The sequence below is a fragment of the Leptopilina boulardi genome, unplaced genomic scaffold, assembly GCF_019393585.1.
Source record: "Leptopilina boulardi isolate dan_hultmark-lab unplaced genomic scaffold, ZJU_Lbou_2.1 LbouV2_330, whole genome shotgun sequence".
NCBI lineage: Eukaryota > Metazoa > Arthropoda > Insecta > Hymenoptera > Figitidae > Leptopilina > Leptopilina boulardi.
The window spans coordinates 4,259,403-4,277,348 of record NW_026137897.1 but is presented as its reverse complement, the minus strand read 5'-3'; the positions used below and the strand labels follow the sequence as shown (position 1 = coordinate 4,277,348).

At 27.9% G+C, this 17,946-nt stretch overlaps 1 protein-coding gene across 2 annotated transcripts in view; it reads right to left on the bottom strand.

Moving 5' to 3' along the window:
- LOC127285248 (uncharacterized) overlaps window positions 1–16,851 on the bottom strand; it is a 72,128-nt gene extending 55,277 nt beyond the window's left edge. The window contains exon 1 of one of the 2 annotated variants that reach the window (XR_007843579.1): window positions 16,734–16,851. Coding sequence is in view for 1 of the 2 variants with exons in the window: in XM_051311149.1 (XP_051167106.1) it covers window positions 16,734–16,751 (18 nt within the window). In the remaining variant the exon portion in view is untranslated. The remainder of the gene's footprint in view (window positions 1–16,733) is intronic. The other variant, XM_051311149.1, reaches the window with a different exon arrangement.
- Between the last annotated feature and the right edge of the window lie 1,095 nt (window positions 16,852–17,946).

The window sequence follows — 17,946 nt, the reverse complement described above, 5'->3', positions numbered from 1 at the left end:
TAATTTGTAACGTGGACGAATTAATTAAAGAAACTAACGCATCGATTCCGCAATATTTTCAACATGTCTACATCACAAATCATCAGTATAAAGCGACCGAAAACATCCTTACGAATCTAAAGCAAAATGAAGTTTATATTGTGATAGACTTTTCTTAAAATTACATTTGTAAATAATCTGACAAAATTCACAGTGCTCAATTTGGTGCGTAAAAAAAGCAAATATCTCTTCACACTGGTGCTTTCTATTACAAAAATGAATCATCTGGAGAAGTGTTATGCCAATCATTTTGTACCATTTCTGAATATCTTCGCCACGACGCTGCGTCTATCTGGGCACATCTAGATCCAATATTAAAGCTGATTAAAGAAACTGTACCAAATTTTTCTGCACTGCATTACCAAAGCGATGGTCCTTCCACCCAATAAAAAAACAAAACGAACTTTTATTTATTTAGACGATGTTGTGAAGAATTGAAATTAAAGTATGAGACATGGAATTTCACTTCCCCTGGGCTCGGAAAGAGCACTGCCGATGGAACTGGAGGAACGGCAAAAGGTTTATACGACAGAGCAGTTGCACAGGGTAAATATGTTATCAGCGCTCAATCAATGATCAATATAATAAACTCATCTTCCGAGAAGATTAAAGCTTTTTTGGTACTCGAAAGTGAAATTGTTAAAATGGATTCGAATGTGAAGTTGCAACTACAGACTGTTCCGAATACGCAAAAGATTTTTCAACTCATTTGGACACAGCAAAATTAAAAAACGCTTTATTTAAACCACTTAAGTTGTTCGTATTGTTTATTTAATGGTTTATACAACCAACCATGTATTCAATTTCTTTTGCATCCCAATAAGTGGTCCTTCGAAGAGAAGAAAACAGTTCCTGCTACTAAAAGAAAAACTGTTTGTAAAGTGGTGGAAACCAAGAGCCCAACTGGCTCGAAAAATAAGAAAAATGCAATTAAAAACGGAAGAGTGGAATGTAAGAGCCCAACTGGCCCCAAAAATAAGAAAAATGCGAATAAAAAAGAAAAAGTGGAAAATAAGAGCACAACTGGCCCCAAAAATAAGAAAAATGAGAATAAAAAAGAAAAAGTGGAAAATAAGAGCACAACTGGACCCCAAAAAAAGAAAAATGAGAATAAAAAAGGAAGAGTGGAAACTAAGAACCAAACTGGCACCAAGAATAAGAATAACACGACTGAAAAAAAGGCAAGTTTCAAATGATCGCAAAGTGGGACAAATAAAAAGCACAAATGAACGAAAAAGAAAAAAGGAAACGAAAGAAATTAACATTGTTTCAAAAAAGAATCGAAAAAAATGATTCAAAAAGTAAATTGTTAATATTTTCTTTTTCAACCTCAAAAATTTTGTTTTACGATGTAAAACACTTTTTTCAACAATAAAATGATTTGATTTATTTAAATTAAAAATTTTTAATTGTTAATTAAACAAATTTATGTTTATTTGTTTTTATTACTCGATACAAAAGAATAAAGTAAATAAATAAATACTTATTACAATAATAATTTTTTAAAAATTTTAATTTTTTGTAAATTTTTTATATTTAGATAAATCGACTGAAATTTGTTATATTTCGTGTTTCAGTAGTCTTAATTTGTTTTTTCAGTTTCAAAAATGGATTCTAGACGAATAAAATTAAGATGAACTTTTTTAATTATAACTCTTTCAGCGGTGAGAGAAAATGATTCACGGATACAAAATTTTTTTCCTAAAAATATTCCCAACATATATATCCATAAACAAAAGATGTGCTTGTAATTTAAAAATTGTGTAATTTTTATCTTCGAATCGTACGGTTCCGTGGATTTGCCCGTATACATATATATCTTTACTTCGATAATTAGGGTTCTCGAAGGTTTCTACCTGAAATTTGTTTTGTCAAAACAGCTTTCGGTTGAGGGTTCGTAAGATGGTCGATGACCTTTTAAATACTGTCCTGAAAGGTGAAGTTGTGTCCCCCACTTTACCAGCCCGGTTCGAACAATCACCATGTGGTTATATGTACTGGAGAATAAAAAGCAAGAAGAAAATTTTTGGTGCCAGCACCTTTGGGTTAAATCGATTTACAACACATCATGTAGGTTTATCGAATTAAACTAAAATTATAAAACTTTTGAATATTAACATTTATTATTATTGGAGCAATATATGCGCGTAATCGTGAACTTCTGAGGAAAACGAATATATCAAAATAAATTAAACAATGTTTACCGTGGATGTACCAGTTACCGTCCATGTCCCAGTATCCCTCCATTTTACAAATATCTCGTATAGTAATTTAAATTATTTTTTAACAATAATATATTCCTTTTGGCACGCAATCGACTTATTAGTTTAAGTAAACAAATAAAAGAAAATAATTTTTTTATAAATGTTATTTTGAAAATTAAGCTGGACGGAAACTAGGTCTTAGGTGGACGGCAACTGGGACATCCACGGTATATTTAAAAATTTTATAATTTTTTTGAAAAACTCATTAAACGTCATAAAACAATATTGTCATCAAGCCCGAGAATGCCACGCAGGCTCACCGCTGTAATTGACTTATTCGAGGTCTGAGTACGGGACAGGCCGATAGAGTGAAGGTATACCACTTTCCTTTACAGGACCCAATCCGTGATCGCTCGATTCGTCCAAACAGCCTTGGGTTGAAGGAAAAAATTTTTATTATTGTATATGTGATATAGATGATAACCGTTTAATTCTCGTGAGTGGAAGTGGTGTATCCATACTTAAATTACCAGCACCTATCCCCGAGGACGCCACTCAGGCCTACCGTAATATCTGCCTCACGCGAGAACTTAACATAGGCCCGGGTTGGAAGAGTGGGGGTATAACACTTCTCCTCAATGGACCCTAGCGGATGGATTCAACGCGATTTGAACGGAATAGCGTTGAAACACCGTTGAGAACACAACGGTCACTAAAAATGTTATTTAAAAAATAAAATATGATAAAGTATTTATTGGTATTTGTAGAAAAAGTGTTCATGAGTAATTTAAGACCTTATTTGTATCAATTTAATACGAAATAAGTGAAATAAAAGATAAAATATGGAGCACTGTTATATCAGGGTTTTCTGTCAAATTTTTATATAATTCAATGAAAAGTGTTTTAGATATGATTTTTTAATAATAAAAAACAGTGGAAAAATATTAATTTATTATTTTAAAGCATTTGAAAGGGTAATAAATAGTAAAAATTAATGTGTTTATTGTGTACTATTTGTGTGTATAGAACAACGTTTATCGACAGCATGTTACAGGTTACATCGGTGAACGCTTGATGGCAGCACAGTAAACAATTAATAAGACTTTGACAAGAAAAATATTTAACCCATTGAACGTCGATGATGCATCTAGACATAAATAAAAAAAAATGCTAAAGGCTTATTGAATATTCTTAAAAAATGTTCCTAGGGGGTTTTCAAATTTGATATCAGATTTCCAAAATTCAAAATACCAAATAAAATATAACGAATAGAAAAAAATTAAAACATAATCAAATTCTCCATTAGCTTGTAACTCGGGGGTTTTTGGGTTCGCTGATTACGTATATAATAACAAATTCGATTATTGTTTAATTCTTTGATCCGCCATATTGGATCCGCCATTTTGATTTTTGGAAATCTGTTATTATATTCGTAATCAGCGACCCAAAAAACCCCCGACTAACGTACTTCCAGAGAATTTGTTTTAAGTTTAATTTTTTTTGTTTCGACATTTTGAATTTTCAAAAATTGTTATTATATGTATTCGTAATCAGCGAACCCAAAAACCCCCGAGTAGCAAACTGATGGAGAATTTGATTATGTTAAAATTTTTTTCTATTTTGTTATATTTTATTTGGTATTTTGAAAATCTGTTATCAAATTTGTAATTAGCGACCCCGAAAACCCCCTAGTAACATTTTTTAAGAATATTCAATAAGCCTTTAGCATTTTTTTTTATTTATGTCTAGATGCATCATCGACGTTCAATGGGTTAAATATTTTTCTTGTCAAAGTCTTATTAATTGTTTACTGTGCTGCCATCAAGCGTTCACCGATGTAACCTGTAACTTGCTGTCGATAAACGTTGTTCTATACACACAAATAGTACACAATAAACACATTAATTTTTACTATTTATTACCCTTTCAAATGCTTTAAAATAATAAATTAATATTTTTCCACTGTTTTTTATTATTAAAAAATCATATCTAAAACACTTTTCATTGAATTATATAAAAATTTGACAGAAAACCCTGATATAACAGTGCTCCATATTTTATCTTTTATTTCACTTATTTCGTATTAAATTGATACAAATAAGGTCTTAAATTACTCATGAACACTTTTTCTACAAATACCAATAAATACTTTATAATATTTTATTTTTTAAATAACATTTTTAGTGACCGTTGTGTTCTCAACGGTGTTTCAACGCTATTCCGTTCAAATCGCGTTGAATCCATCCGCTAGGGGAGTGAAACGGCTACTGCTGATGTAAGATAAACATAGAGCAACCGACTACCGTTGCAACAACATTGTAGTAGTGTCGCTAAAAAAAAAGCTTCTAATAGTCTCAGGTAACTTAACTTGTTTATTATATAGTTTATAATATTTTTCTGCAATTTGTCGATCAATAACTTATTGCATGTGTTGAATCTTCTAATATTATATTTGTCTTTTTCATTTTTGTATTGGGCCCAAATAATAAATTCCTATTTTTTATAGTATTAATAATTATATATGTATTTTGAGGATAAAACATTGACTATTGAATAATTTTTTATGCATAAAATATGGATATTGCATAACATTGGTATAAAAGATATTTGTTTCTTTTGGTTGTCTTAAATGTTTCATATAAAAAATACTTCAATCCATTTAGTTTTATTGGTATTGGATAACATTGGCATTAAAGATATTACGATTTTGAGAATAAAGAAAGATATTGGATAACATTGGTATTGAATATATTTTGATAATGCAACAAAAATATTGATTGTTTGATAATAGTGGAAGCTGGCTGTTGGAAAAAATTTTTGGTATTGGATAATTTTAGCATTAAAGATATTTGGATTTTAAGGATAAAAAATTATATTGGATAACATTAGTATCGAATATATTTTGATATTGGAAAAAAATTGATTATTTGAACATAGTGGAAGTTGGTTTTTAGAAAAATTTTTTGGTATTGGATAAGATTGGTATTGAAGATATTCGGATTTTGAGGATAATAAAATATGATATTGGATAACATTGATATTGAATATATTTCAATATTGAAAAAAAAATTGACTGCTTGATAATAGTGGATGCTGGCTTTTGGAAAAGTATTCAAATAGAAAGAAAGAGGGTTGAATATTGTTTTAAGGGTTGAAGTTGTTTTATGGGTTAAATAATAGTTTGTGAGCTGAATATTGATTTGAATATTAATAAAAAGTGCAGAGGAAAATAAGTTAAATAATAATCATTATCGAAAATGATATAATGTGGAAAAAGATTAAACAACGCTAATTCACGCTCGTAAAAGACTATCATTGTTGCATTAGTTAGCTGAATTATAGTTAATGAAATATTTTATAGGTGAAACACATGTAAGTAAATTTTTTTGAAGCAAGAAACTAAAATAAACGATTAGTTTTTAAAATTGGCTTCATCGGCAGTTTAAAAGTTCAAGAAGGATACCATGTCGAACATAAAAGAGTATTTTATTTTAAGTAATAAAGCTTTTAAAAATATTGAAAAGGTAAATGAAATGTTAAATGATATGCATATGTATAAATTTCAAGAATTATTAAAAAATGATTCAAATTCTTTTTTCATTATGCAAAGTACTTTGTATTTACAAATGCTTGATTTAATTGTTCCAATTAGAGAAAGAGATAAACATATTCAAATAGTTTTTAGCGGTAATAACAATTCTGGTCATTGGATTTGTGTTTATTACGATGGAGTAAGACTTTATATTTTTGATAGCCTTAATGCAGGGTGATACAGGAATAAAAATGGAGGTAATAATTAAATTTGTTTATGTTTTTCTTCTTTTTTTCAAATTAAGCCCAGTAGGCACCGGGACGTCTTGAAGACGTCTTTTTTTGTCTGCGGACATTCTAGGACTTTGATGATAATGTCTCGAAGACATCATAAAGACATACAAAGGACTTCTTTAAGACGTTCTATATCTGGCCAGAAGACGTCTAAAAGACATCCAAAAAGGACGTATAAAAGATCCCCTAAAGACATCTTTTAGACGCCTTTAGTATTAGAAATTTTTTTTCAGAATATTTTTTAAGTTAAAACACATGAATTATTTATTATTTTACTTAAATTTTGACTTTATTTTGATTTTTGTTTTATTTGTACACATTTATACAGAAATCAGAAATGAAAAAATCCACCCGGAACTGGGATCGAACCCGCTAAACGTTGGGTTCTAACTCTACGCCTTAACCATCTGAGCCATCGGAGACAGATAAAATCCGTTACAAAGTTTACGAACTTATTTGTCAATGAAATGAATCGAATTTAAGAAATTTCTATAACATTTATCTTAAACATTTTCGATGTTTACGTTGAACTTAGAAAATAAAATATAAAAGTTATTTTTATGAAAAATTTTCTTTTTTCAAAATCTGAAAAAGACGTCTTTTGTCATAAGTCCAAAAGACGTCCGCAACAAGACTTCTTCTGAAGAAGAGTATAAATATTTGTTGCGGCGTGTCCAGGTGTTAGATATGGTTGGCTATACACTAAACAAATAGAAAGAGAAAATTTCCTTGCTTCAGAGAAAACGGAAGGCAATTTTGACAGTTTAATCCATTTGTCGCGCAAAGTAAAATCGGAAATAAATTGGTCGATATCTAACGTTTCAGGGTCGTTAAATTTAATTAGAAATTCTAAATTTCAATTAAAAATTTTCTCGGATGCTTCTCTAACTGGATGGGGTGCATGTTGTGACACACAAACAACTCACGGTTGGTTGGATAAAACGGACAAAAATCAAAGTACACTCGACTCTAGGTTTAAGCGACGGTTCGGTTGGCTTTTTGCTTAAATCGAGAACGCAAAAGTCACCTAACACGCTTAAACCTAGAGTCGAGTGTATAAATAAATAGAGTTAAAAGCAGATTTTTATGCCCTTAAGTGTTTCGCCTCAGATTATAGCTCTTGTCAAATTTTGATGTACATTGATAACACCACAGCAATTTCCTATATTAATAGAATGGGTGGGGTACAATTTTCTAATCTTCATAATATTACAAAACAAATCTGGCAGCGGTGCTAGGAACGAAATATTTGGATTTTCGCGTCATACATTAAATCGAAAGACAATGTAGTTGCAGACCGTGAATCTCGAATTCTTCCTACAGAAACGAAATGGGAATTGAACAATAGTGATTTTAGACAAATCGTAGATAAATTGGTGGCCATTGACCCGATGACAATATCTGGAGAAAATATTTACTTTTACGCCTTTCCCCTGTTTTCGTTAATTTTAAGAGTTATAAAAAAGATTATTGAGGACAAAGCACAGGGCATTTTAGTGATTCCCCTTCGACCCAATCCTATGTGCTTTCCTCTGCTTTTAGATTTATTGATTGATAAATCTTTATTTTTAGGCTCACGACTCAACTTGCTTGCTTCTCCTTCCAGAAAGATTCATCCGATGGCAGAGAACCTTATCCTGGTGGCCGAAAAGTTATCTGGGAAGCGTATTCTTGAAGAGGAATTCCAGAGTCGGGAATAGAGATTATCATTACCTCTCTATCTGAGAAGACGGTTAAACAATACGAAAAACCGCTACGTTTATGGTGGGAATATTGTGTCCAAAATAATCTTTCAGTTTTTAACGTTGAATCGAAAAATGTTTTAGATTTCTTTTCACAAGTTTTTCATAATATCGTTACATATGGGACTCTTAATTCTTATAGGGCTACGGTATCCTTGATTTTGCCAATAGATATCGGGAAAGACACGTTAATAAAACAATTTTTTAAGGGTGTTGCAAACCTAAAACCTCAGAGAGCTAGATACCATTGCACATGGGACCCTCAGATTGTAATTGAATTTTTAAAAACACAAATTCCACATAATAAACTAAAGCTAGAAGACTTGGCACAAAAATTGCTTTAAAGGAGGCAGACATTATCAAAAATCTCTATTGATCCCTATTGAAAATCCCCACATGGGAAACCACATGGGAAACTACATGGGATCCTATGTAAAACCCCATTTCCCATATAAATCCCCATGGGAAATTGGGACAGGAATTGGCATAGGAAAATATAAAAAAAGGGTTCCTCATTTCCCATGTCCTATGTCATTTCCTATGCCAAATGGAATACGATATCATGTGCATTCTTCCAAATGATAAAACAAATAGATTTAAGCATAGGAAATCATATAAGATTTCATATAGATTCTAAAATCTCAACCTAAGATATCACATGGATTTACATATAGGAAACGATATAGGATTTTATTCGGGAATTTTTTAGTTGGCTGCTTTATGCAGGCGGCAGTTTACAAAAAAAATTAATTATTTGATAAAATATCAAATAATAATACTGCAACTCATCTGAAAATAAAAAAAAGTTTATTTTACTTCTGCCTTAGACTCTCAGCTTTTATAGTATTCCAGACTGATCTCAACTGTGAGAGAAAATATTTTCACCATCTGGTGGCGAAACAATGAAAGTATAATGACGATCAACATCTATATTGAAATTTTCTATGTCATTTCCCATGTCATTTTCCATGTGAAATCCTCTTTCATTTATTCGAAAAATTTTCCCATGTCATTTCCCATGTGAAATCTTTTATCATTTTTTCGAAAAATTTTCCAATGTCATTTCCGATGTGAAATCCTTTATCATTTTTCGAAAAATTTTCTCATATCAATTCCCATCAATCTAGATGTTGACCGTCATTATAGTTTCATTGTTTCGCCACCAGATGGTGAAAATATTTTCTCTCACAGTTGAGATCAGTCTGGAATACTATAAAAGCTAAGAGTCTAAGGCATAAGTAAAGTAAACTTTTTTTTATTTTCAGATGAGTTGCAGTATTATTATTTGATATTTTAACTGCCGTCTGCATAAAGCAGCCAACTAAAAAATTCCCGAAAAAAATCCTATATCGTTTCCTATATGTAAATCCATGTGAAATCTTAGGTTGAAATTTCAGAATCTATATGAAATCTTATATGATTTCCTATGCTTAAATCTATTTGTTTTATCATTTGGAAGAATGCACATGATATCGTATTCCATTTCCCATGTGGATTCCCATATGGTGTCCCATGTGGATTTCCATATGGTTTCCCATGTGGATTCCCATATGCTTCCCCATGTGGGTATTTTCGATAAGGCGAAAGAGGATTTGACATGAGAAAATTTTTCAAAAAAATGATAAAGGATTTCACATGGGAAAATTTTTCAATAAATGATAAAGGTTTTTACTTCCCACATAGCACTGAAAGTTTAGTAAACATTTATTAAAGCTTTAACTGCAATGTTCGGAATGTTTAATTGCAAACTTGAGTAAAGGTTGCATAAATATTAAAATGTCCGCCATGAATAAATGTTTATCAGGAAAGTTGAGTAAACATTTAAATTAAATATTCGTTAAATGTTTATCAGGAAAGCTGAGTAAACATTTAAATTAAATATTCTTAAATGTTCATCAGGAAAGTTGAATAAACATTGAAATTAAATGTTCGTTAAATGTTTAGTTCGAAAGTTGAATAAACATTGAAATTAAATGTTCGTTAAATGTTTAGTTCGAAAGTTGAATAAACATTGAAATTAAATATTCAGTCAATTTTTGCGACGAACATTTCCTGAAAATTTAAATTACATTTTCAGAAAATAAAAATAAATAATATTTAAGAAGTATTAATAATAATAATAAAAATAATAATAATAATAATAATAGATCATTATTATTATTATTGTATTAATTTATATTAATAGTTGTTAATTATTATTATTATTAATTATTAGTTATTAATTATCGGAGGACAATAAAAAAAATTTAGTTTTTTGTGAATAAAAATAAAATAAATAAGTTTCAACATCGTTGCTCTGCTTTGATGCTTTGTTTCACATTGAATCAAGTATTGCATGCTTGATAAAGAACAATTTTTGAAAACAAATTTGGGGTGTGCTGGGGATTGAACTTACGTTCGCCGCGCGCTAGCTAAAGACCCTACTCGACCCTAACCACTACACTACAGATATCTGACTAAAAAAAAAAAAAAATCTTCCACACACTCTACAACTTTATATTATCGACTTTTGAGTCGATAAGTAGGATCAATTGTCTATCAGAAAGTTGTAGAGTGTGTGGAAGATTTTTTTTTTTTAGTCAGATATCTGTAGTGTAGTGGTTAGGGTCTTTAGCTAGCGCGCGGCGAACGTAAGTTCAATCCCCAGCACACCCCAAATTTGTTTTCAAAAATTGTTCTTTATCAAGCATGCAATACTTGATTCAATGTGAAACAAAGCATCAAAGCAGAGCAACGATGTTGAAACTTATTTATTTTATTTTTATTCACAAAAAAATAAATTTTTTTTATTGTCCTCCGATAATTAATAACTAATAATTAATAATAATAATAATTAACAACTATTAATATAAATTAATACAATAATAATAATAATGATCTATTATTATTATTATTATTATTATTTTTATTATTATTATTATTAATACTTCTTAAATATTATTTATTTTTATTTTCTGAAAATGTAATTTAAATTTTCAGGAAATGTTCGTCGCAAAAATTGACTGAATATTTAATTTCAATGTTTATTCAACTTTCGAACTAAACATTTAACGAACATTTAATTTCAATGTTTATTCAACTTTCCTGATGAACATTTAAGAATATTTAATTTAAATGTTTACTCAGCTTTCCTGATAAACATTTAACGAATATTTAATTTAAATGTTTACTCAACTTTCCTGATAAACATTTATTCATGGCGGACATTTTAATATTTATGCAACCTTTACTCAAGTTTGCAATTAAACATTCCGAACATTGCAGTTAAAGCTTTAATAAATGTTTACTAAACTTTCAGTGCTGTGTGGGTTGGGAAATGACATGGGGTTTGACATGGGAAAATTTTTCAAAAAAATGATAAAGGATCCCAATTAGTATGTAACATGGTATTTAACATGATATTTGACATGGGATTTGACATAAGAAATGACATGGGAAAGGAGGAACCTCGTTTTGATATTTTCCTATGCCAATTCCTGTCCAAATTTCCCATGGGGATTTATATGGTTTCCCATATGGGGAATGGGGTTTTACATAGGATCCCATGTGGTTCCACTTCAATACCACTACCTGTTAACCCATAAAGACATTTTTAAAGTACTTTAACAATAGTTTTAAAGGTATATTAGATCAACAAAACGTTTCTCACGATCTGCGTGTAAAACAGCAAAAAAAAACATAATAGTTTGTAGAAAATTTCTTTTAAGTTTGGAAATTATATTGCAATCCCTCCTTGAACAATAGACCCCTAGGTCCTTTGTTGAAGGATTAGAATTTTAACCCGAGTTTTATTGCTTAAAAAATTTGTAATTTTAATAACTAAACTTCAAAAAATATATATTGAGATTCGTTAATATTTCCAGGTTATGAATATCTAAAATTTATCAAAAAATAATTACATTTAAAAAAGTTATAATTTATCTCTTATACCTTAAGGGTACGGTCACACTATCTCATGCATGTACTGTGCATGCTTGTAGAAACATTTGGCCGGTCACACTTCAACGAAATCTAGTGAATATTTAGTAACTTTCTAGTAATTTTCCAAAAATTTCTGTTGTAACTAGAAATTTACTAAACATTTACTTAGTGATGCACAACGATACGAGAAGATCGATTATCTCGCGCGAAATTTCTCGTTTTTAACTGTCATTTTTTAAAAAACAACTCGAGTTTTTATTTGTTTTTATCAAATCGTCTCGTCCCGAAAACTAACACAAAAACGATCGAGTTCTCGGAGTATCTCGGAAACGTCAAAGATAATGGGAGAATTATTAAAAGAAACTCAAAATCTTAAAAGATCCTTAGAGAGGTATATTAGCATTTTCAAAAGTTTAATTTTATCTAATATATAGTTAAGATTATTAGTTTGAAAGTTTTATATAAATATAGTTTTTAAAGGTTAATAAACAAAAAAATGGTAGGTTAAATGTATTATTTAATAAATAATACTTAGCAAAAATTAACATTAAATTAAACCAAATTATACATTAAATATAAATTAACGATTTATTCCTTAATAATTCATTATTTATTTCAATTTATTTAATTTATAGTTTGTAACAATGTGTAATTTTTAAAATTTACATGATTAGAATTATACCTAACTAATTTTAATTTATAAAAGAAATTATCACTAATTCGATAAATTTATTTGATTTATACTTTTTAACAATGTGGAATTATCAAAATTCACATGGTTAGAATAATAAATAACTTTAATTTGTTAAAAGAATTATTATTTTTCGTTAACAGTTATTAATATATTAATAGTAATTTATTAATCTTTTAACCAAAAAAGTTAAAATCATTTTTCTACTAACCTCCGTTTAATTTTTACATGTTTGAATTTGCAAAACGAGATACTCGTGAAGCTCGCTCGGATAGTCGAGAAGATCGTTTTATTAAAACAAAACAAACTATATTCTCGGTTGTCAAAATTAAAAAGTCCGATTTTCTCGCTCGTTTCTCGGATCGTCTTGCTCATATGCATCACTACATTTACTAGATTTTGTTGAAGTGTGACCGGCTAAATGTTTCTGCATGCATGCACAGTGCATGCATGAGATAGTGTGACCGTACCCTAAGTTTGATAAAAAAATGGACATCATTTCTTAATTTAGCTGCCAAAGGACATATCATATGCATAATAATGTATGAAAATAATATAAATCCAGAAAAAACAAATATAATATTGAAATAAATATAAAGTATTAGTTTAAACATATTGAAAAAGCTAGTCGCTTTTCACTTTCATGAGGGTTGAGATGAGGGTATAAACGGTATCTCGACCCTTTTCGCAGATAAATTTCCCAGTTCCATTTCAGTACCAAAATGCACCAAATTAGTACTGAGTTGGTACTGAGCCCTCAGTTCCAATTTCCCAGTACCAATCCAGTAACACCCTTCCGGTAGGGTATTAAGGGGGGAACCTCATTTATCGGGTCAAAAAAATCGATTTTTTTGAAATAATTTTAATCGATTCTACAACTATTCAAGAATATACCTTCAAAATTTCAAATCGATATCTGTATTATTGAAGGATTTACAAAATTTTTAGCAGGACGCGCCAGGTTATTTACATCCAATTTTTATGTATTTAAAACTTTAAACGCGTTTTTCTCGAAACACCATTTTTCGATTTTGTGTACACGATTGAAAACGCTGTATTGAACCAAACGGGCTTTACCATAGCTCATTTTAAAGCTATTTAAATTGTCTTCAACGTGACATTAAGTGTTTTTTGAGAAAAAAAATTTTTTATATTTTTTTGGAATTTCAAAGTCAATTTTTCATGCATGAAAAATCACTTTTAACGTAAAACTCGGTAAGAAAAATCAATTTCGACATTTTTTTAAAAAATCGAAATATCACATCGAAGGTATTATTCTAAAGTTAAAAAAAATTGGTTTTTTTGTTTCAGAAAATAATTTAGAGCGCTAGAATGTACACAGACAAAATCAGGTGTCATAGCCACGGTGTAAATTTAAATAGTAAAAATGTTTTTTTTCAGTCTTCAATAATTATTTTACACTGTCAAGACATGCAATAAAGTACTCTATAAATTACAAAATGTTTGAAGTTATTTTACAAGAGAAAAAAAATCCCAAAAATGATGCATTTTTTAAACGTCTAATTGAGGGTCCCCCCTTAATCTATTCGAATGGGATGACTCATATAATTCCGATTGAATTTCCCTTAAGGTAAGTTCGTTTAATCAGTTAATTTTTTACTTTTGTATATGAAAGAGCAACTTAAATACTACCGATTCGCTTATAAAACTGAAAATTAATTTTTTGGGAGCTAAGGTGCTTTTTCTCATGTAGCGTCACATATATACAAAAACATTCCAAAAATTCTGGAGGTTTAAATTTTTTTCCTTTCTAAAAAAATTCTTAAAAAGCACTATTTTTAAGCCTTCTAAAGTAGAATCCCCCCTTAACTATTTTTTGTAGAAAAATTGTTCTTTCTGAAATAAACTTTATTTTTCATTATACTACTCTGACAATTTCAGCTCTAATTTTAGTTAAAGTAACCAATTTAAAAACTAAAAAAACACGTGTTGCTTTATTTTGCAAACGGAAAAACTTTTTATTGTGATGTTACTTAAGGCATTTCATATGAAAAGACGAAGTCATGTTTTGGATTTTTTCTAAAATTCAGTAAATTGTAGTAATAAATAATTGTACAAATTTGAAATTTTTAATGTTTTTGCAGATATTTACAATAACAAACTTTAGCAATATTTTTTTGTTTTACTTATAACGATATAGTTAAAATTTTAAGATGGCATTATTTTTTGTTTTAGAGATATCAATTAATTAACTAATAAAAATTAATGAAAAATGAAATATTTTAAGAACAAATAAAGTTCGAGTAATTTTAAAAACATCATTCCAATTGGATGAAATGGAAAATTATAAAATTAATTTTCGATTAAGTAACAATTATGTAATAAAATAAGCCAAATCTTAAAGTATCTTATATAAAAAAGTTAATATTGTTAATAATATAAATATCCACAGTACTAATGACTTTGATAGTGTTTGACTTAGGTACTGTTTTATCGTTTTTTTTTTACAGATTTCTGTATTTTTTCAAAGTCTACTCACTTTGGGTAAAAAATAAGTAGGATATTGAATTATTATTATTATTTTTTTTTACATATAATAATTACATATAATAATTTCCGTATTCATTCATTCCGTCTGTCCACACTTGAAGTTAGTCGTTTTTTTGTTCCTTTTGTTTTTCTAACGTTTTGACAATTCTTGATTTCGTAATATTTTATGGTTAACGCGACTGATATTTTTATTTATCGTCATTAATTAAGTCACATAGGTACTATAAGTCACAGTTTAAAGTAAAAAAAAATATTGTTCATTGTGTGCAGCACCAGTATATTTCCTACTTGTTATTTATAGAAAAAAAAGTTTCAATTATTATAATATAATTTTTATTACCTATTATTTATAAATTTATTTTATTATATATGAATTTTTTTATATAATGATTATTACAGAAAATTATAATATTTTAAATTATAATAATTATTTCTTTCATTATTTTGCTTCCTTGTGTATGGATCCCTTTTTTGTTTAGAAGATAACTTTAACAGGTTTTAATGGATTTAGATAAAATTTGGTAGGTTCATTTATCATATTAATATCTCAAATCTGACCAAAGGATTTTAAAAAATACCCAAAAATAAAATTTTATCGTCTTTTTTCCAAAAACTTTTTTTAAACCAAAAAATTTTTAAATAGAAAAATTTAAGGTTATATATAATAAAATCATATTCCTTACGTCAAGACAAATCGATCAGTATATATAAAGTATAGTTTTAATTTAAATTTAAAGAATTCATGAAAGTTAAAAGATCAAAAATTTACATTTTTGCAATAAAATTTTCTGATTTTTTAAATTTAAGTTTATAGATGAAATAATTGTATTCCTTACATGAAAACGAATCGATTGGTATATATAAAATTTACATTTGAGGTAAATTTAATAAATTAATGAAAGTTAAAAAATAGAAAATACACATTTTAGCTGAAAAATTTTATATTTATTTAAATTCCAGTTTAAATATAAAATAATTGTGTTCCTTGCATTAAAACCAATCGATATAATTGTAAATAATTATAAATTATATATTCTTTTTGATTAATATTTAGAAATTTCGGTTAAAATATGAATTTTTGATTTTTTAACTTCCATTAATTTTTTTAATTTAAATTAATTAATTAAAAACGTGATATACTTTATAAGATAAATGTTTATCTATAAGCATTCACTATATATAAATTTTATCGTAGTATTTTAATTACACAAACAGAAATAAATTTAGAATGACAATAAAAAATAATATTGCAAATAAATATATATTTTAATAATAATAACGAAAACAATTACTTTTATTTTAAGAGGAAAATAAAAATTGAACAGAAAGACGGTTACTTGCGGACGTCCGAGGTACTTGTTGAATAAAAAATAAATAAAAACAATCTTAACACTTATCCTACGATTCTTGAATAATAATTTAATACACATATGTATATTATTTCGTAATTACCTATTTTCTTTTTAGTTTATTATATTTACTAATTTTTACTATTTATAAACATTTTTTGAAGTAGGTCATTTACAATGTGTAATTTTAATTATACTTTTAAAAATTACTTGTAATAATTTCTCTTCACATTCTATAATTTTAAATTTAATTACGATTTTTTTTATAAAACAAAAAATGTAAGTGTTTTTAAAATTATGTAAAGATGTAATGAAAAGAGAGAATAGAAATATATTGTCAGCTTTTGTTGTTTATATTAAACTTTTTTCATCAATGAACACTGATATTTTTATATACATATAACCGCGAAAGTATTTAATTTTATAATGATACTAAATCGTTTAAACTTACTAATTTTTTTATGTCCATTGCTTTTATTGAGATTCCTTTCACCTCTTTAATGATGTATATTATAACTAGAATAGAGTCATACTGAAATAAAATTAATAAATTTCTACTGGGGTTAACCAACATAAGTACATGCGCAATAGACTATTGTCTGACATAGATGTTCCATCGACGTTCATGGGGGATGATATTTCTTAAAACTTTCTTTTAAAATAAATATGTAACCTATATAACTACATAAAAAAAATTTTAAATAAATTTGTCTACTTTTTAATTACCTTGTGTAATTCAACAGCTTTTCTATGAATTTAACTAGTTATGTTAATTATAAAAGAAGTAGTTAAAATATAACACAGAATATATTTGGTAAAAGTGATTTTGAAATAATTACAAAAACTAAAAAAAAGTAGTATATTTTACCACTTTATAAAGTGATTCGTTAACCCAAGTATACATTGGGGCCACTCTGGCTCCAATTAGGCATCCCATTTAAAACCCACTCTCAAAATGGGATTTCCTATACAGAATCCATTACAAAAATGAATTTGTTGAAATTTTCATTTGACAGAATTTCAATAACTTGAATTTAATTTAAGCATGAATTTTAATTTCTTCGAATTAATATTTAACAGAATTTCTATGTTGGAGAATTGTTATTTAAACTAATATTCATTTTAAAGACTTTAATATTTCATCAAATTTTGAAATTGTCAAAATTTTTACTTGCTTTAATTTTCGTTAGACATGATTTTTCATAAGATCCTATATAGTTTCTTACATGACACATAGGATTTTATGTGGTGTTTAATATATGAATTTATGTAAGATTCTATATAAGATCCTACATGAGAATTTTCAGTAGGGTTGCACTTATAAATTTTTTGTAATTTTTGTTTTTGATTTAATATAACATCCGTAATCTTTAACCAATCGGGATGAATTTTTTTTTAAATACTTGAATTTAGATGCTTTTTCATGAAAAAAATTTTCCAAAAAAAAAATTAAAAAATTTTTATTTTTATTAAAAAAACAATTTTAATTGTTTAAATAATTCGAAAAGTATATCTCCAATTTTTTTTTAAATTCATGAACATTCTCCACAATGTCTTTCGAGATATCTATACAATAACAAATTAGAGCAATATTTTTTTGCTTTACTTATTACTGTTTCACTACTAAAAATAGAGAGAAATGTTGAGAATGTTTTTTAAACAAA